Genomic DNA, 19922 nt, shown 5'->3' with positions numbered 1-19922 from the left:
ATCAAAGCTTATGTAATTTTATACATAAACTGTTTATCATAAACATGATATATGTCTCCAATATTGCAATACATGTCAATACAAAAAACTATAAATTTTAAAACAAAGTTTCAACTTGAAACTTTCAAGTAAGCTAAATGAGCTAACACCTTGACTGCTCTGGACGCCTTGTACTCCTCTGGACACCTTGGACTCCTCTGGACACCTTGACTGCTGCACATGCTCCACACGCACATGAATCCTCTTCCTTATGATCCTCATAAAAACATCATAAAAACTAATCTGCGGTTTTATGTAACTTTCACCTCTGAATGATGGCAGTTTTAAGTCTCTGGTCTTGTAGGGCAGGAATAATCCACAGAATTTGGATCCGATCGAATAATAACAGTCTCGCCATTGTCATCTACAATTTATAAGAGAAAATTTAAGTAATTCAAACTAATCCAAGTAAAGCAAACTGATAAACTATAGTATTTCTTACCTTCTTCATCCACCTTGTAACCATGTATCCAAGAACGAGTGCATAACAAAGCTTGCACATTACTGGGAAGGAGTCGGCTCCTATACTTGTTAATCAAATGAGCTCCAATACTAAAGGAAGACTCAGCAGCTACAGTGGTTATCGGAATACTAAGAATATCCATGGCCATGTATGTTAAAGCACCAAAACGGTGGCTGTTCTCTCTCCAATAATGCAGAACATTAAGATGAGGATGACTTTTCATCTCTAACTTTGGTTCCTCTAAATACATACGCAAAGCTGACTTGCCTTGTTCAATATAATCTGGGACATCATCCAAATCAAACAAATCCTGTATCATTACAATTTAAACACATTAGAAACTTAAACGGTTAAACCATCAAACAAACTTAAACTTACAAGTACAAAAACTTACATCTTGTACGTCTAAGCTTCCTCTACCTCTTTTAGGAGCATAAGACTCTGATCTTGCACAACTCACAACTGGAGTCAAAGGAAATTTTTTTCGATATTCTTCAAAGAGTTTATAAAGCTCACTCTCAAGGTGATCAATTTTTGCTTGTGAACTAAATGGATCAAGTTCATCATAGCATTGCTTCAAAAGTCTAAATTTCATCCTAGGATCTAGAACAGCTCCCAAAGCAAGTATAACACTGTACTACTCCCAATATTTATCATATTTCAGCCTCATCTTATGTATCATCTCTCTAATCATGTTGTCATCATGATTCCTATTCACTTCCAACAAACACTGAATCTTCCATACATGCCCAAAGTACAAGTTAGATGTAGAATAACTTCTTCCAGACATCAAAGTAGTAATACTATAGAAGGGCATCAAAATCTCATGAATCAACTTTGCTCTCTTCCAATCTTGAGTTGAGGGACAATGTTTGTAATTTTTGTCAACCACTTTAAACCTATTTAAAGCACGCTCATACTTTAAAACCTTCTCTAGCATTAAGTAAGTTGAATTCCATCTATGCTGAACATCCAAAGACAAAAGAACTTCACCATCACCTTCTACACATTCCCCAAATGCAATACGTCTAGACTTTGAGCCTTTAAGATACTTTACAGTTTCTCTGATCTTAGTCAATGCACCACTAATAACAAATAAACCATCCTGCACAATAAGATTCAATATGTGTGCACAACATCTCACATGGAAAAATTCTCCTTTACACAGCAAATCATTATCTAAATTAAGCCTATCCTTTAATATGTCTTGCAATGTTCCATTAGCTGTAGCATTATCCAGAGTCAAACTAAACACCTTTTTCTCTGTCCCCCACTCTTTTAAGCATTCATGAATCTTACCAGCTAATGCATCACCAGTGTGAGGAGGAAGTATATCACAAAATGAAAGAATTTTGCTATTCAAAATCCATTTTGCAATTCAAAATCCATTTTGCATCAACATAGTGTGCAGTCACCACTATATATCCATCTCCATAAGCAGTAGTCCAACAATCAGAAGTTAAACACACTCTACTATGAATTTTTTCCAACTCAGACCTTAATCTCAGCTTTTCCTTCTCCCAAGTTTTGACCACATCAGCAGCAGCTGTGTTTCTAGTATAGCATTTATAATTTGGGTTTAAATAACTATGAAAATCCCTAAGCTCCTCATATTCAACCACAAGAAAAGGTAGATTATGTCGTATAATCACCCTACTAAACTTCTCCCTAGCAATTTTATCATCAAACTTCATCCTCTTTCTTTCTACATCCACATTTAGTGAGCATTTTTCATAATGTCTTTTCAAATTAGATGTTCCACTAGTAGGCTGCCACAGATAACTCTTTGGACATTTCTTACAATAAGCCCTTTCTTCACCATCATCAGATTTTTCTATTACAAAGTAATTCCATATTAATGACCTCTTACTTCTTTTTTCATGATGAGAAGAACTTACTAGTGTTCTAGATTGTGATGCACTTGATGATGATGATTGTCCAACAAGACCACTAGGGGGTTCTTCTTCATCATTCAATTCATCAATCATTTGTTCTGCAAACCAAAACACAAAAAATCGTATTTCATATCAGCCCAAAACGAGACAATATAGCAAATAACTAGCACATAACTGCTAGAACAACAACACCAAGCTAAAACCCTTAAACCATTAGAGACACCACATCCACTTAAACCACAGCTAGAACAACAACACCAAGCTAAAACCCTTAACCATTTTACACATCCACTTAAACCACAGCTAGAACAACAACACCAAGCTAAAACCCTTAAACCATTAGAGACAAACACTTAATCGAATCAAGCTAAACACTTAATCGAATCAAGCTAAACACGGAATCAATCGAATCGAATCAAGCTAAACACGGAATCAATCGAATCGAATCAAGCTAAACACTTAATCGAATCAAGCTAAACACTTAATCGAATCAAGCTAAACACGGAATCAATCGAATCGAATCAAGCTAAACACGGAATCAATCGAATCGAATCAAGCTAAACACTTAATTGAATCAAGCTAAACACGGAATCAATCGAATCCACAAAAGAAACAAATCAAAAAAATATGAAGCATGAGAACATAATTTAAATGGGTTTAAGTGGGAGACAAGATTTAGATCATACCCATGTATCCGAAGTCTGAGTCGATCGAAGAAGACGAAGTGGGAGAGAAATCGAAATCGAAATCGAAAGTATTGATATCTTCATAAGAAATGAAAGATGGTTTTGTTCAGAAAGAAAAATTGGTTTAATCTGGTATTCAAAATTAATCAAATGGTTTGGTTTTGGTCAACCTATAAACTCATTTTAATCCAATCCATTTCAACCCAATCCACTAAACTCATAAACCAATTTGACTCATTAACCCATTAATACTCAAATTATCAACTCAATAAGTTTTTGAATTGGTTTGGTTTGAGTCAATCCATTAATTTTGACCCATTTTAATATCCCTAATGATGTATAATCAAAAAGGAGTATTATAAATCGGATAATAATATATGTGATTATCCATCACATTTAAAGTTGATTTTATCTATATTTACCTGAATCCCTAAGTTACTTGTATATATATATTGTATGTATGTATTTTAACTTAGTCACCAAATTTGTGTACTATATATATGTGGTCGATGAAGACAAGAAATAATAACACAATAAGAAGTAGAGTGAAGAACTTCATTCGTTTACTTACCTCTCGTCTCTCTCTCTTTCTAAGATAATAGTATATATTATTATATATACATATATACACATATACATATATAATATAATTTTATTATATATTTACTTTATGTTTTATAACAAAAACAACGTATAAATGCAATTAAAAATTAAAATTGCGATTGGTAAACCAAGTGCAATTATATGGTTTAGTAAATGGTTGAATCGTATGTATATACTTAAACCGAAGTTCACAATTTCACAGCCATTGTCTATTATGGCCTCAGGCCCAAAACAGCATTTGTCAAAAATCTTCTTCTTCTTCCTACGATAAACCCTAATTTTGGGGGCTTTGCACAGTTTCGCAGATCCTCAGATCCAATACTGCCTATCAAATCAAGCCGGAGCTATTATTATTGCTCAGTCGTGATCCATGACATCTAATTTTGTAAAACTCAGCACCGAATTTATCGGCAAACTCTCCCGTGTAACTAGCTTACCAGCTCAGCGTACTGATTTGGTTCAAAAGGTTTCGGTTTTGAAAGAGGAGCTTTTAACGATTTGTAACAGTAAGGAGAAGTTCCGGAACGTTTTGGATCAGAAAGGGCAGTGGTTGTTTAGAAGTTATCGTGATGGTGCTGGGATTGTAGAGCTTATGGATCAACTCTTCCCTCGTCATTACTTGGCTCTCCAGGTTCCTTTCTTCTCATTTCATCTAATTGTGTTTTCAAAGTTCGAAACTTGCTTTTGCCCTGTCTCTGCTATGCCATTATTGGATTGATTGCTATAGATTGAGCTGTTCCTAATGAAAGCAGTATAAACTTAAACTGTATTAGGTTTTGATGTTATGTTAATGTTCAGGTTTTAGATTGGAGGAGAAGACAAAAGGATTATTGTATCCCTTTGACATCGGTGGAGTATGCCAAAGGAATCAAAATTGCTGGTAGAGCTAGGGATGTAAACCTTGCAGTCTATCTTTTCGATGAGGCTGCTAAGAAACGGATTCAAACAGCTTCAGTTTACAATGCTTTGATGAGTGTGTACATGTGGAACGGGTTGGCTGATGAATGTCAGTCACTGTTTAAAGATTTCACTAGGCAAACGCATTGTGCGCCTACCATTGTGACCTATAATATTCTAATATCAGTTTATGGTCGGCTTCTGATGGTAAAGAATATGGAAGCTGCTTTCGAAGAATTACAAAAGCTGAAGCTTTCTCCGAATTCTGTTACTTACAACTTTCTAATTGCTGGTTATGTGACTGCCTGGAATTGGGGTAGAATGGAAGCTACTTTCCAAGAAATGCAGAGTGGTCCAGTTGAGCCTGACAGTGACACTTATCAGCTAATGCTTCGTGGGTATGCAAATTCTGGGAATTTGAAAAAGATGGAAGAAATGTATGAAGCGATTAAAGATAACGTTGGTGTAAACAATAGTCCTTTGGCCAGAGCCATGATCTGTGCATATTGTAAAACGTCTGTTGAGGATAGAGTCCAAAAGGTTGAAAAGTTATTGAGTCTTCTCTCTGGGGAGGAGTATCTTCCTTGGTTGAATGTGCTTTTGATTCGACTATATGCTCAAGAAGACATTTTGGAAGCAATGGAGGATAAAATCAACGAGGCATTTGAGCGTAAGACATGTGTTAATAAATCGGATATCATGCGGGCGATCACTGCAGCTTACTTCAGGTGTAATGAAGTTGACAATCTTGCTAATTTTGTCAAGCGTGCTGAGTCTGCTGGGTGGAAACTATGCAGATCCCTTTACCACTGTAAGATCATATTGTATGGATCCCAAAAACGCTTTGAAGAAATGGAAGGTGTTGTACATGAGATGGCACAGACTAATTATGGGCTTGTAACTAAAACGTTCGCCATTATGCATAAGGCGTATAAAGCCCATGGAATGGAGTCCGATGCTGAGAAAGTGAAAGGAAAGATGCTGAAACGTGGGCTGTAGATACACTTCATTTTGTGCAAAGGATTCTGTTGTTTCGATTTGTTTATTGTCTTTATCAAGGGCGGGCTGTGACCAAGCAGAGTATCAAATGGTTAGTGCTGTTTCTGCCTTTGCATAAGTCTCCTGTTTTATAGTGACTTTCCAGGGTGTTGTGCTTAGCATTTGGTCTCTTTTTGATATATCAGGTTGTAGAACTGTGCCCAATGAGCCTGGATAACGGATGCTGGCTAGGCTTCCATATTCTGTCACTGGGGTTTTGGGATGAGACGAACGCACAAATCTTGTTCCGTCATGACTGATTTAACCATCACTATTCTGCCATAGTTGTACATGTTACTGGCAGACTTAAAATTTCCATGGCAGATTTTGAGACGGTTGCCGGATAAGAAACCACAGTAAAACAAATTTGATGTGAGCCATGAAGAACAGTGCCTGCCCTCTCTGGTTTTTCTTGCCTGTGTTACTGATAGGACTAGAAGAGCTATTATTTTTCTTATTTTTTGAAGGCTCTGCTAAGTAAAGTTTTATCCTTAAGAGAAAACTGCTGCAGTGAGTTTCTCTGTTTCGGCCATCTCTGGGTCCAGTTTCCAGATTGCAGTAAGTTAGTAAAATTTTGTATTGTTTGGCTATCAATACCTTACATTGGCATATTGCTCTGTTGTTTAGCTTGATCCATGTTCGTAATTTTGAGGAAAATGATAGCTCAGCTACACATAGTGTTTCCGTATAGTTGACCTCCTTTACTTAATCTACAAGCACTTTCTCACGAATAAGCCATGTAGCTTTAAATTAATATGTCAATCATAAAGATCCACAAGATTCATAAGCAATATTTTTATGAAAGTCAAAAGTGAAGCTGTCATCACAATAGAATAGACTAACGACTAGAGACTTGAACAATCTTCATTCATAGTTATCAAATGCTTGTTTTGTTTCCTTGATCCATTTTTTATACAAGGGACAATGAGGAAGAAGACAACAGAATACAGAGCATTTGGTTAGTGTATATTTATTCAGATTCAAGCAACACTGAAGGAAGTAGCAGCATTCTCAACGAACTTCCTAGCTCCTTTAAACCACCTCTTGTCTCCTGCTTGTGCTTTGCATATGTAAAGCTTTCCACCATTCACAGTAGCTGTTATCAGTTGGTGTTTTCCACCTTCATCTCCATCAGCTGTTCTTGTCAAAACCGACAAGTAATAGTATGGTTTCCCTCCGATCTCTTGTGTCGATGTTTCCAAAATGTTCGCAGTTGCTACTGCATTTGCATCAAACCCTCCCTGTAGAAAGAACAGTAACATTCTTAAGGTATTGGTTCTCGTTTGAACTCAACAATTTCCTTCACTAAACTTGAAAACGAAATTACCTCAGAGGCTGTTTCGCCGAAGTAAGCTTGCTTTCCCAGGAGATAATTCACCTGCAGAAACCAGAAACATGTCATCAGTTGTGGTGAATGGTGATTATCATCTGACTGAACTTCTTTGCTATAGAAACAGACTGAAACCTGAGAGAGGAACTGTTCGGGAGAACCGTAATCAGTGATGGATTTCTTGTCTGTAGGAGTGATCATAACAGAGACATTGCTGGTGGCGTCAAAGTTATCCTCGAACCTGAGGACTTGTCCTGGATACTCAATCTCTTTGCTTGGGTTCCACTTTGATGGGATCAGGATTTTGAATCCTTCTCCAGTGTACGGCATGAAATCTGTGTTCTTCTTTGGCTTACCAAACACATTTGCTGCAATAATCAAGATTTGCTTCATGATTCTCATTGAAATGATCAACATGAATAGAGAGAAAGAGAAGTCATACCGGCTTCACCATAGGCGGCGTCAGCAGGCGAGACTTTGGATCCGACAGCAGCAGCACCAACGAGGAAGGTGAGGGCAAGACGGCGGGAGATGGCGGAGTTACCGTGTTCCTGAGACTGTTGAGCTCTACATACTACTAAATGGACGGGTCTCGAGAGAGACACGTGACGAAACGACGAGGAAGATGATGATCGCGCCACGGAGGAGGCAAGTGCACTCTGGTGCAAGAAGCACACGCTGTATGACATTGTCTCTCTGCTATCTTCTTTTTTGTTTCAACCTAAAGACCAAAGTGATAAAAGTGCTTTCAAGTATGGAGTTTAAGTGAGTTTTGGATTTTGTGGCATCTTCTGTTTGGATGTCGGGATAAGGTTGTATAGGTTCTCCATCATGCCACGTGGCACTGATCATTTTGGTCTGAATGAATTTTGTAATAGTTATGATCTCACTGGAAGTAGAATGAAACTGCTAGAAGAGTCCTTATGAGTAAACAACAATACTCTAGAAAGAAACTGTGGCAAACGATTTAATAGGGAATGAAAATATTAGAGCGACATGAAACCGGTAAAAAGTCCGGTTCATGATTTAATAAATAAAAACACTTTGGGAACCATTATAGTAAAATGGAGGAACCATCCAAAACATAACTTGTTTGTTTATACATCAATTCCGCTACTTTTAAGGGACCCAAAACGAAACCAAAAGCACTATAGCTCTTCATGCACTTCCCTTATGTTCTGCTTTGTCTTCACGCTGCCTTTTATGGATATCAACCTTTGGAACATATTGTTCTTTCTTCTTGCCGGAATCTGAGTTGTTGCCTGACCTGGTCTTATTTTTCTTACTGCTTTGATTCTTAGCCACTGACGCAGCAGCTTCTCTTGGAGGTGCGTTTGGTTGCTTATTTCCATTGGCCTGATCAGAAGGCATGTTCTCTTTCTTGTTACCTGAAGTCGAACTGTTGGCTGATTTTTGCTTTGAATGCTTCGCCGTAGAAGCAGCTTCTAGTTAATTAATCCCATTGGTGGGATTAACAAACATCTTCCCTTTTTTCTTACCCAAATCAGCATTGTTGGCTAATTTTGGATTTCTTGGCTTATTGTTTTGCTGCCTAGGTATCGATGCAGCTTCTGTTGTAGCCATGTTGTAGTCATGCTGCCGATTCCTGTTCGTGTGACTAAGATGCTTGTTCTCTTTCAAACTCAGAGACCAAAAGAGAGAGTTTAGGAAAGAGCTTGGTTTCTCTTCCCATCCACCGGTATCATACATCTCAGTCCTCGAATGTTTTGGTCCCATAGACTCCGGTGGATTTGAAAGTCCCGCGTGACCATCATATGAGAGAATACAAGCTATTGCATGCATAGAAGCTCCGAGATGAGGCGGCAGATGTTCACGTGGATGTGTTACCTACAACATGCCAATAAACGGTTGGAGATCCAAATCAATTAAAAGAACCCTTGAAGTTGTATGGAGTAGTTTTAAGTGTAATGACTATATAAACTCACCTTGAACAAAATAGACGCCATTAGTCGTTCCCGCAAAATGTACATTTGAGCAACTTCAAGCGCTGTGGTTTTGAAAGGCAGCCAACGATCAACTACCAACTTGACTGAATTTTCAGGTGAAGACATCATTTTCGCTCCACTCCTACTGTCTTCTTTATGTATGTCCATTCCATCTGCATTAGTATTAGCTCCTCCTTCTTCGTCCTCTTCTTCTTCATCACTATCATCAGAATCACTGCTCACTGTAGGAGCCACAGCTATCTCTGTTGAGACAAGTAACAAAGGAAGATCCCGAACAACAGTACAGTTTCTTATGTGCATGCCTCCATCTCCACGTGTGATCTCATCAAAAACAACCAAAGATTCATCATACTTTTTCGACGACAAGTTGAAGTTGTTTGACAGCGAATGCACACGAACTTTGGCACCACTAGCAGTCTCTACTATAGTTCTTCGATTATTACCAAAAGCTGGGCACAATCTTCCCACCATAGGATACAATCCTACTGATAGAACAGCACGGAGTATACCGGGATCACGCGAATTCTGGCTACAGCTTGAAATATCATTGGGAATAATCCCATGTCTTTTAAGTTCCGACTCAAGTTGGCTACGCATTTGATCCAACATCTTCATAGCGCTAGGAGAGACGAAGTACTGAGAGCAAAACTCTGCCGAAAGACCTCTTTCTTTTGCAATTTTCCAGCATTCAAAGGCAGCAACAACCGCAAGGTGATCACTGTCACCTCCACAAAGTGACGCAAGTTCAAGTTTTGCAGCAGCAGCTTTTTGTCTTTCAACTGGCGACATAGGCATCGTAAATGGTTCCTTGTAGTCGGCTGCACATGCCAGAGTAAGTGCTGGATCCAGACAGTTTACTAATACAGCGAAGAAAAGCATTTTGCTAATCAGAGGATGAACTGGGAGATGACCAAATTTCTCTCCAAGTTCTGTCAGCTCTTCCTGAGGTGTCAGGGCCCCAATGTCCTGTAGTATGCTTAAAGCATTTGCAATACTTTGATCAACAGGCGGGTCCAACAGTTTCTGAAGGAAATCATTTGTTTTGCAATTTGGATCAAGTATCTTAACCTGAAAATGTTATTGAAGCACAACGATCAGTAAAAAGACTACACATACACGAATGGCTCACCGCATAGAGCCAATTGCTATTAACTAAGAACAAAATGAGAGAAGCAGTACCTGTAAGCAGAGTTCTTCTACAGGCATCCTCTTAATTTCAGGAACTTTAAAATCTGGCATAGAGGCTGCCCGAAGTCTAGAATAGAGATGATAACAAATACCAGGTTGGCATCGGCCTGCACGACCCTCACGCTGTTTTGCATTTGCTTTTGATACCCAAGAAGATTGGAGGGTTGAAACATTATTGTAAGGATCATAACTCTTTTCCTTCATCCGGCCACTATCTATCACATAAACCACATCATCAATGGTAACTGCTGATTCAGCAATATTTGTCGCAAGCACGATTTTGCGACAACCTCGAGGGGGCCGATTAAAAACTTTCTTCTGTTCCCCTGCTGGTACCATCGAGTGAAGACATATAATGTCAAATTTAGCACTATCTGCAAAGAAAGGGTTCTCAAGTAATCTCTGTCTTGTTTTATTTATATCATCCCATCCAGGTAGAAAAACAAGAATGGCACCATCTTCTGAATCGCCACATATTTTCCTCATTAACTGCAGTATAAGACTCACATCAACCTCATTAACTGATGTACTTATCAAGTAACTGTTTTCCTTGCTGAGAATTAGACTGGGAATTGTCTGCATGTTCCCTGATTATTTGAGCAGCTTCTAGTTGATTCTCTGATTCTGCCAATTCTAATGCTGTCATATCATCTTTAGACTTTAAGTTCAAGTCTGCACCAAATGAGAGGAGCATGCAGACATCACTGATCCTGCCCTTTCCAGCAAAGACCATTAGTGGTGTTAGCCAGGTTGATTCGTGCTGATAATTGTAGATCTCATGACTTCCACTAGAAGAAACTAGATCTAAGAGGGCATCAAACTCTTCATTTGTCCAAGCCAAGATGATTGCTTCATCTAAAGCAAGTTTATCTTCATCCGTCAATTCAAGCTTGTGGTCTGGTATACTCAAGTTGGCAGAGCTTAGATGATTATCTCCACCTGATTTCAGAATAGAGAGAACATCCTCCAAATACAAGGTTCTCACCTGTAGACACAAAGCAAGGAGATTATATTTAGGCACAAAAGAATTACCATATTCAAGAAAAAAAAGAGACAAAAAGAGAAATTAACTGGATAAGTGAATCCAGGGACACGGACAACTGGGCAGCCTCCAAAATATCCCGAAAATCTCTCAGCATCAAGCGTAGCACTCATGAGAATCTGTTGGTCCAGAAATTTTCAAAAAAATCAGCTAAATAGTACTGTAGTTAGGCCATATTCAACATTTAACAAGTCATCAAGTCCAGCTATCTCAGGTCTTAGGCTATGTATACAATTTTTTCGGAGTTCAAGAGTGTGAACATTCGACGAAGTATCTTTTGTTGAAAATTCTTGTTTTTAAAAACTTACTCCACAAACACACAAAATAAATACCACGAAAGAGATATTTTTTAACTAGTGATGTCTCTTCTTTTTTAATTCGTTATTCGGAGGGAAGGAGACACCTTTACATATACAAAACATACTCTCTCTTTTCTTTTCCCTCTCATATATCCCCTTCCCTCTTTTATTTAGACTAAGGAAAAAACAGATGTTATTATAGATTCCTCTTTCTGTTCCCTTGTTATTAGTGTATCATAGCAGTGAAAAGCAAAGAAGAACACAGAAGTTAACTAACCAGACGGAGATGAGGATTTGACGGAAGCAAGTCCCTGCAAATCAACAAAAGCATCGCAAAATCATTTGAGTTCTGTCATACAACCAAAGAAATTAGTAGAATAACTATCTTCCTCTATGGCTTGCTGCTTCAGAGAAAGATAAATATATGTGTACCAGTATAGTATTGGGCATATAAATTATGGTGGCCCCGGCAACAATTGAATGATAGCTTTAACATCAGTTTCTTAGGTCACATAGACTTAATTTGTTTGATAAACACATTGGCAGGAAAAAAGACTCAACGTTTGAGAGGGTAAAGAAGTCTACCTTATAATTGCCAACATGAAATCAGAGTAGCAATCCCTTTCATGGATTTCATCCTACAAGGTAACATTCAGGTCACTGATCAATGAAGACAGCCAAAGAATCAAATTTACAGCCAGGATAGGAAGTAGATAATTTAGGATGACAAACAGTAACAAAAAGGCATGCCATAGTGACAAAATTCATAATTAGTTTTTCAAGCATTTTCATTGTCCTGGAATACTCGGTATATGTATGAAACACATACTTACTGAACACATGATAGCGAATCAAATTAAAATAGCTTAAGTACCACAATGATGTGAGTTATGTCGGAAACACAGCTAACAGAGCCTTTGCCTACAAGCACCCTCAGGAGAATGCCATTGGTGCAGAATACAACTGATGAGTGCCTTCCACCTTTGCTTTGGAGTCGAACCTGGATTATACATATAAAACCAATGGCAAATTTGTCTACAACATTGAAACACAAACATCTTTCATGTACAAACGCAAGTGTCTACCTACAAAGATTACTCACCTTGTAACCAATGTTTTCTCCAATGCTTTCACCTCTTTCACAAGATATTCTTTCCGAAACTTCAAAACAGTCATAAAAAACAGTAAGTAAGGGGTAAGGAGTATACAGCGTACATGTGGATTAAAACTGAATTTAAGAGATCAACAAGTATATATAGCTGAATAAGAAAAAACGATCAACCTGACATCGCGGATATCCGACGAGGTTGGGTGCAAACAATTTTGCAAGTTTCTCCTTTGCTTGACCACATATGGTCTAAAAGATATTGAGGCACCTAATGCATAAACAATGGAAGCACTTGAGTAACCTCTAGAATAATAAAATTGAAGGCAATTTCAACTGAATGCTCTTTGCATGTCTAATATCACAATCATATACGCACGCTAAGCAAAATCCTATAACACAACATACTCTCTAAAATTCAAAATAACGTGAATATGTAGCCCTTGACCAGACAGTTGACAGCCTTACCTTTCAACCCAAGGGGTGAATAACTAAAATTGCTTAGGAGAGCTACTGAACTACAACAAAACAAGGGGTAACAAATACCTGAGTAGTTTTCCCGCAACCAGTTTCACCAGAAATGAGAATAACCTGCATTTGCAATAAGAATATATAATGAATCTGTCGAGCAATGGATATCACCACCACAAGCATAACCATACAACTAGTAGTAAATTCTAGCAAATAACATATCAAAAAGCTCACAGAACCTGATTGGATTCCACTGCAGATGTAATTGCGTCTCTAAAGGATGTGATGGGAAGTTTTGACCGCAGCTTAGCGATCTGTAACATAAACCAACAAAAACAATTTCCTTTCACTTGCTGCTACATGGCATGATTTATAACTTCTCAATCTGTATTCTGGATAAGGAATCAATATTACAGTCCTTTCAAAGAAAAGAAATACATCTCAACAACTGGGTGTTCCTAACCTCCTTAAGAGCTTTGTCCTTCTTAAGTCTAGAACTCAAAGATGCCACCTTTTCTAGAATCTCTTCACTGCTAATCTTTGGTTTCCCGAAAAAATCATCTTTCCATTGTCCTTGTTTACCCGATTGCCCCGAGTACTTGTTAAATGATGTAGCAGCAGTGTCTCCGTCACAAGGTGGATAGTGAGTAAATAAATCCTGCAGAATAGCATCTGCCCCTGGCGGAAATGACACACATTTGAGCTTTTCTTTGTTCGATTTCTCATTGGCTTCTTTGTTCTTCCCATTTTTGTGCCTGCTTGTGAATATTGAAAGACGCCTTTGTTCTCCACGACTGTAAAAGCATCCACAAGAATCAGAAACACAAGACTCTACCTTTCGCCTTAGAACAATGAATACTTTCTCAAACCCCAAAACACTATGTAGCACAATAAAGGCAGTAACTCACCCGGAACTCTCAAAGTATAGCAATCAGACGTACACCATCCAAAAAACGAATACTTTCTCAAACACATAACACTATAGAGTACAACAAAGGCAGTAACTCACCCCCGGAACTCTCAAAGCATAGCAATCCAACTTACACCACCGAAAAATGAAAACTTTCTCAAACACAATACACTATGTAGTACAATAAAGGGAGTAACTCACCCCAAACTTTAAAGTCCTAGCCATTGACCCTTTCGTCATAGAAAAATGAATACTTTCGCAAACCCCACAACACTATTAATTACAGTAACTCACCCCTGAACTCTCAAGTCCTAGGAATCTAACTTCTCCACAAAAACAAAAAATGAATATTTTCTCAAACCCCAGAACAACACTATAAAGCACAAAGAAGTTAAAGCAGCGAGACTCACCCTGAACTTTTCGATTGAATACCCATTTTCCGGCACATCTGATGAATCACGCCACGTTCGTTATTTGATAGATTATGCTCAAACGTATAAACTACACAACCCAAATGCAATAAAATCCAACAGCACAATCAGAGCTTTATCTAAGCAATCTTAATTAACCATTTCCGGAAAGAATATATAATCGAATTTGGTTCCGGGGAGCTAAACTGACCTTCATTCCCGGAGGCTCTAAAGTCTTCGATAACCTTCGACGCCCAAATCCTAGTAGCTTCAACAGAAGTTTGCTTCCCTGCTGCATTATCAGGCCTAAATCTCTTGTTCCCCATCGCTTATTAGGGTTTCTCTACCCTGAGAGAAAAACACTTACGGCTTCTGAGATTCCAAAGAGCAGCAGCAGCCTTGTTCGATGAGTTTCTTTCTTTCTTTTTTTGACCTTCCACTAGTTTCTTTCTCCTCGGAAATTGCACAAAAATGTTTCAGGCGGTGAGTGAAGAATTGAGGAGGTATCAAATCGGAATCAAGCAAAGGATTAAAATCTCTCTCTCTGGTTGCTGCTCCAAACTCAATTCTAGTTATAAAAATATAAGGATTTTAAATACAGTATTTCATTTATATTTTAATTCACATATTTATTTATTTATTCCCAAAATCCAAAATCGAAAACCTTCCCAATTCCTTTTTCTTCTCCACGAATACGATACTCTCTTTGCCGGAGAACACTCGCCGCCGACGGAGACGGGGTTCGTATAGTCCTCTCTCACAAGTCTAACATGCTTCTGGTTTCGCCTGCTTGTAGAGGTGTTTATCTTCAGACCGTAGATCAACCAAAGCCAATTGATTTATCAGCCAGAGGTTCTTATGCAAGTTGCTTTCAGGTTTCCATTTCATCTCCTCTTAAATTTGATCTTCATGATTCCAATCTCGTTGGTAAAGTTTGAATTTTGTTTTATATATATATATATATATATATATATATATATATGCAGATTCCTCGTTCAATCCCTAAAAGGGAGTGTTGGATGAGGTTAGGAACCTTTGTTTGTATCAATCAGAACAAGAAACGACATGTCTTTACGCAGAACGTTGATCTTCCTCCTGTTTTACCAAAAAACAAGAAAAAGCCTTACCCTGTTCCTTTTAAGCAAATACAAGAAGAAGCTAGGAAAGATAAGAAACTTGCTCAGATGGGTATAGAGAAACAGTTAGATCCTCCCAAAAATGGATTGCTAGTTCCCAGTCTTGTTCCTGTGGCTTCTCAAGTCATTGATAATTGGAAGTTGTTGATCAAGGGTTTAGCACAGCTGCTGCATGTTGTTCCCGTCTTTGCTTGCAGTGAGTGTGGGGCTGTTCATGTGGCTAGTTCTGGTCACAGTATTAAGGATTGCAATGGTCCTACAAGTTCACAGCGGCGTGGTTCTCATTCATGGGTCAAAGGTACCATCAATGATGTTCTTATTCCTGTTGAGTCGTACCATATGTATGACCCTTTTGGGAGACGCATAAAGCATGAAACTCGGTTTGACTATGAGAGGATCCCGGCACTTGTTGAGCTATGTATTCAGGCTGGATTTGATATCCCAGAGTATCCTTGTCGCAGAAGGACACAACCAATACGAATGATGGGGAAGAGAGTGATCGAACGTGGTGGATATGTTAGAGAGCCTGATAAGCCGCAAACATCATCTTCATTGTCATCTCCACTAGCCGAGCTTGACACGCTTGGTGCTTGTGAAAGGTATCCACCTCCCACACCAGAGGACATACCTAGGATAGCACAGGAAACAATGGACGCTTACGTGAAAGTTAGATTGGGGGTGACGAAACTGATGAGCAAATTCACAGTCAAAGCATGCGGATATTGTTCTGAAGTGCATGTAGGACCATGGGGACATAGTGTGAAGCTGTGCGGAGAGTTCAAACACCAATGGAGAGATGGGAAGCACGGATGGCAAGATGCTCTTGTGGACGAAGTTTTTCCTCCAAACTATGTATGGCATGTGAGAGACCTTAAGGGAAATCCACTTACCGGAAGTCTCAGGAGGTTTTATGGTAAAGCTCCTGCTTTGGTTGAGATTTGTATGCACAGTGGAGCTCGGGTACCTCAACGCTACAAGGCAATGATGAGGCTTGACATTATCGTTCCTGATTCACAGGAAGCCGACATGGTTGCATAGGTCCTTGGACATGTTCATAATAGAAATCCATTGTGTTGTGAGGACGATAAAGAAGCTTTGATGATAAAATGAGCTTGGCTAGCTAGGATCTTTCTTCATATAGCATAAGAAATACTATTGTTTGGATATAAAATATTTTAGAAACCTTCGTTGTAATCAGAGAAATTGTGTTTTATTGATAAATATAAATACTAACAGTAACAAATTTTTGTACTAAGGTTTATGTCAATATTTTCTAGAAAACAATTAAAAATCAAAGGTTGGTTTTTTTATTATTTTGTAAAATTAAAAAATTGTTCGATGAGTTTCTTTCTTTTTGCCCATTAGTTTGCTTGCATTATAAATCTTCCTCTTTGTCTTTTTTCTTATTCAGAAATTGCATAATAATGTTTTCTTCTTATTTTTATATAGAAAAAGAAATAAAAATAATTCCTTTGGAAATGGGCAGAGTCAGAGAGATGGGATGGAATATATGCTTATGCCCATTCTTTGTGAAAAGCTCTAATAATTTTCATATTAAATTTAGTTTTGCAGTAGAAGATACAATGTATTAGTAGAAATAGGCATGACCAACATAGATTTTATTAAGAAACAAACTAAATAGATATTATTTTTAATTTTTATTTTTAAGTTATTATGGACATTTCGGTCCACCTTCTTTGGTCCTCCAGTTATCGTAGCAAGGGCATTCTTCTTTGTGTCCATATGTTCCGGATGGTACGCACAAACATGTGTTACAACATTTGTTGCAGTAAAACAAACACGGTTTCTTGTGAGATGTCTCTGAACATCGACGTTGACATTCCGCTGGACATTCTGCACAAACATATAAAAACAATAATAAATAAATGACTAAAGGTATGATTCAACATTTCAACTCATTCATTGATTATATGAATGAAAGAACAAGTGATGTTATTAACAATTTACCTTCTGGTCGAAGTGAGCCTCCTCTTCCCATCTGAATTTTGTTAAATAACACATATAAATTTGTGATGCAAAAGAATAATATAATTATACATGTTTTTTGTCAATTAATATATATTAAACTAAAACAGTTTGGAAAATAATATATCTATATATATATATATATATGTGTGTGATATTGTTGGTTGTTTCTTCTTCTTTTTTTTTGTGAAAATATTTGCTTTTATAATTTATCATTTCATAAAAAAAAAACATATACCTTATAGATTGCAGGTGCTTCACCTGGACGTTCTAATTCCTCAGCCTGTACCAAAAATAAATATAAGAACCCAACTTTTAATGAATTCATAATCCCTAAGAATGAAAACAAGTATTTGAACTTTAAATAATAAAAAGTATGTGAAATTTTACATTAGAAAATTGAATAGCAAGCAACAAACAAGATACAATGAAGACAACGATGAGCTTCGCCATTTCCTGAACTTTTTCTTTTCACTTGTGATTTTTTTTTTTTTTGAGTGTATTCTAAAGTGAGTGTTAAATCCATTTATAACCAATAACATTGGCATATTATTGAAGGTATTCAAATACTAATCAAACGCATTTAATATATGTTTATCATATTCAAAGATATATGTTGACATTTTATCATATTCAAAGATATATGTGTGTTCTTTCTAAACTAATTTTATGAAATAATTTTGTTAATATGGTAGAGAATATAGTATTTATTATTCAAAGATGTGTTTCCTTTCCTAAAATAATTTCCTAAAAATGTGTTAATATGTTGACAAAACAACATTACCTATATGTTTGAGGAATAGAAAAAGTATTTATCTTAACATTTTTGGATCTTCTTTAATGTTATGATTTACATGATTTTTTATTTTACTAATTTACTAATCGGACTCTCTAATAGTGCATTTAATCAAAAGAAATCTTAATAAATTAAAACCGATTATTTACATCTCTACAATATAGCAACACAATCAAATTTATAGAAACACAATAACAGTTTTTAAAATCACATTCTCATTAGCGTTTAATATGCATTATTAAGATTTACACCAACTTTCTATAATACTCATTCATTTAATAAAATTAAACCCCTAAATTATCGTGTCAATAATGGTGTAAACACAATTATCATTGGTTGAGCGTATTAGATTAATATACTTTAACAACTTTTTTTTTTGAATAAAATGTAAAATTTATTCGAAAAAATTGTTTACATCAAATGCAACATGTGTTTTAACGTGTGTGGTCTTAAATATTGCTAAAATTTAATACAAAAATGTTAGCTAAAAACTGTATGAACGAGAGCATCTTATCTGGATCCCTAAAAGGGTGTATTAAAAAATTTGTGACATAATTTCTTTAACCATGAATTTTTTTTTTACTCCAAAGATATTTTGGATGAACAACTGGTGAAAATTATCTACTCGATTACAATGATTTTATGACTAACCCAATAAAAGTTGAGAAATTGAAAGAAAGTTAGTATAATATAATAGAAACAAAAATTTGAAAATTATAATCAGGATGGTATATATAAGTCTTAGATAATTCAGATATACAAAATAGAAACTTTTTATACAATCCAAAACATGACATATGTCATAATCATGTTAAGGATCAACGATCTATTTACTCTTAGAAGTATCCAATTGTACCAAAACAACTTAAAGCTATGACCTCGTCTCAAATATTCTCGAATCATAAATTATAAACTTACTTTTACCCGAATCAAAAGTTCGCATATATTTCTCCATATATCTGGTTTAAACGGTTTACGAACCTAATCCGATAGAAAACTACATAAATCCGGTTTGAAATCAATTTTAAAATGGTATACCGTTCCAACTTCCCAAATTTGAAACCGCTTCTCAATTACTCGATCAAGCAGCTCTTGTTTCACCGGAATCATCAACATTATTCAGAAAAGACAAATCCAAATTTTGACCAAAACCATCAACCACCGACTTATCTTCCAAACTTATAATGCTACTAACAGTAGAATCACTTTTGTAACATCCATCAGTGTCTCCATCCTCGATTAAATTAGCGGGCATTATATACTTCGATTTCATTTCATTGCATCTGATAGCTTCCATTGAAAAACCCGCACTAATCAAAGACCTACGCAATAGATAGGCAAAATTAAATCAAAAAAAAAAAAAAAAAGATCAAACCTTTTGATATAAATATGTAATGTAATGCAAATATAATGCTATTTTCTTAATTAGCTGTCCTATTATGTTTCAAAAAAAATAATTCTTTTGACATAATTATGTTATTCTTTTTAAATTTGTTATTCACTATTTATTTATTAATAATAATATACATGCTAAGTGAATTACTTTTTTGTTTATACATGTCAAAATCTTATTGAGAAAACACGTATAATATAAGTAACGTACAATGGAAAATAGATTAGTTTTGTTAATTTTCCTTTTTGATTTAGAATTTTTTTTAGAT

At 36.6% G+C, this 19922-nt stretch overlaps 5 protein-coding genes across 5 annotated transcripts; 2 read left to right on the top strand and 3 right to left on the bottom strand.

Moving 5' to 3' along the window:
- Nucleotides 1-3884: 3884 nt before the first annotated feature.
- LOC104749802 (pentatricopeptide repeat-containing protein At2g30780) lies at nucleotides 3885-6294 on the top strand. The gene is made up of 3 exons (XM_010471497.3): nucleotides 3885-4317; nucleotides 4485-5673; nucleotides 5768-6294. Exons 1-2 carry the CDS (start codon nucleotides 4057-4059, stop codon nucleotides 5580-5582), a joined length of 1359 nt encoding a protein of 452 aa, XP_010469799.1. The 5' UTR covers nucleotides 3885-4056; the 3' UTR covers nucleotides 5583-5673; nucleotides 5768-6294.
- Nucleotides 6295-6467: 173 nt separating this feature from the next.
- On the bottom strand, nucleotides 6468-7736 carry LOC104749801 (oxygen-evolving enhancer protein 2-1, chloroplastic). The gene is made up of 4 exons (XM_010471496.2): nucleotides 7394-7736; nucleotides 7087-7319; nucleotides 6949-6999; nucleotides 6468-6862 (listed from the first exon to the last, which is right to left on the bottom strand). Exons 1-4 carry the CDS (start codon nucleotides 7638-7640, stop codon nucleotides 6602-6604), a joined length of 792 nt encoding a protein of 263 aa, XP_010469798.1. The 5' UTR covers nucleotides 7641-7736; the 3' UTR covers nucleotides 6468-6601.
- Nucleotides 7737-7917: 181 nt separating this feature from the next.
- Nucleotides 7918-14694, bottom strand: LOC104749798 (DExH-box ATP-dependent RNA helicase DExH6-like). Its single transcript, XM_087491249.1, is given in 15 exon segments — nucleotides 7918-8799; nucleotides 8898-9986; nucleotides 10098-10626; nucleotides 10628-11091; nucleotides 11178-11267; nucleotides 11725-11758; nucleotides 12033-12085; nucleotides 12322-12447; nucleotides 12550-12608; nucleotides 12730-12823; nucleotides 13099-13143; nucleotides 13263-13337; nucleotides 13487-13817; nucleotides 14344-14434; nucleotides 14555-14694. Coding segments are annotated over 15 exon segments (3594 nt in total). The 5' UTR covers nucleotides 14670-14694; the 3' UTR covers nucleotides 7918-8400.
- Nucleotides 14695-14994: 300 nt separating this feature from the next.
- LOC104749799 (APO protein 1, chloroplastic) lies at nucleotides 14995-16734 on the top strand. The gene is made up of 2 exons (XM_010471494.2): nucleotides 14995-15218; nucleotides 15330-16734. Exons 1-2 carry the CDS (start codon nucleotides 15114-15116, stop codon nucleotides 16515-16517), a joined length of 1293 nt encoding a protein of 430 aa, XP_010469796.2. The 5' UTR covers nucleotides 14995-15113; the 3' UTR covers nucleotides 16518-16734.
- Nucleotides 16735-17005: 271 nt separating this feature from the next.
- On the bottom strand, nucleotides 17006-17989 carry LOC104749797 (gibberellin-regulated protein 12-like). The gene is made up of 4 exons (XM_010471493.2): nucleotides 17856-17989; nucleotides 17704-17748; nucleotides 17448-17478; nucleotides 17006-17333 (listed from the first exon to the last, which is right to left on the bottom strand). The coding sequence occupies exons 1-4, from the start codon at nucleotides 17916-17918 to the stop codon at nucleotides 17152-17154; spliced, it is 321 nt and encodes a 106-aa protein (XP_010469795.1). The 5' UTR covers nucleotides 17919-17989; the 3' UTR covers nucleotides 17006-17151.
- Between the last annotated feature and the right edge of the window lie 1933 nt (nucleotides 17990-19922).

This window comes from Camelina sativa, chromosome 16 (genome assembly GCF_030686135.1).
Source record: "Camelina sativa cultivar CO46 ecotype springtype chromosome 16, ASM3068613v1".
NCBI classification, from domain to species: Eukaryota; Viridiplantae; Streptophyta; class Magnoliopsida; order Brassicales; family Brassicaceae; genus Camelina; species Camelina sativa.
Note: the sequence above shows the minus strand (reverse complement) of the source record. Positions and strands in the feature narration are given on the sequence as shown.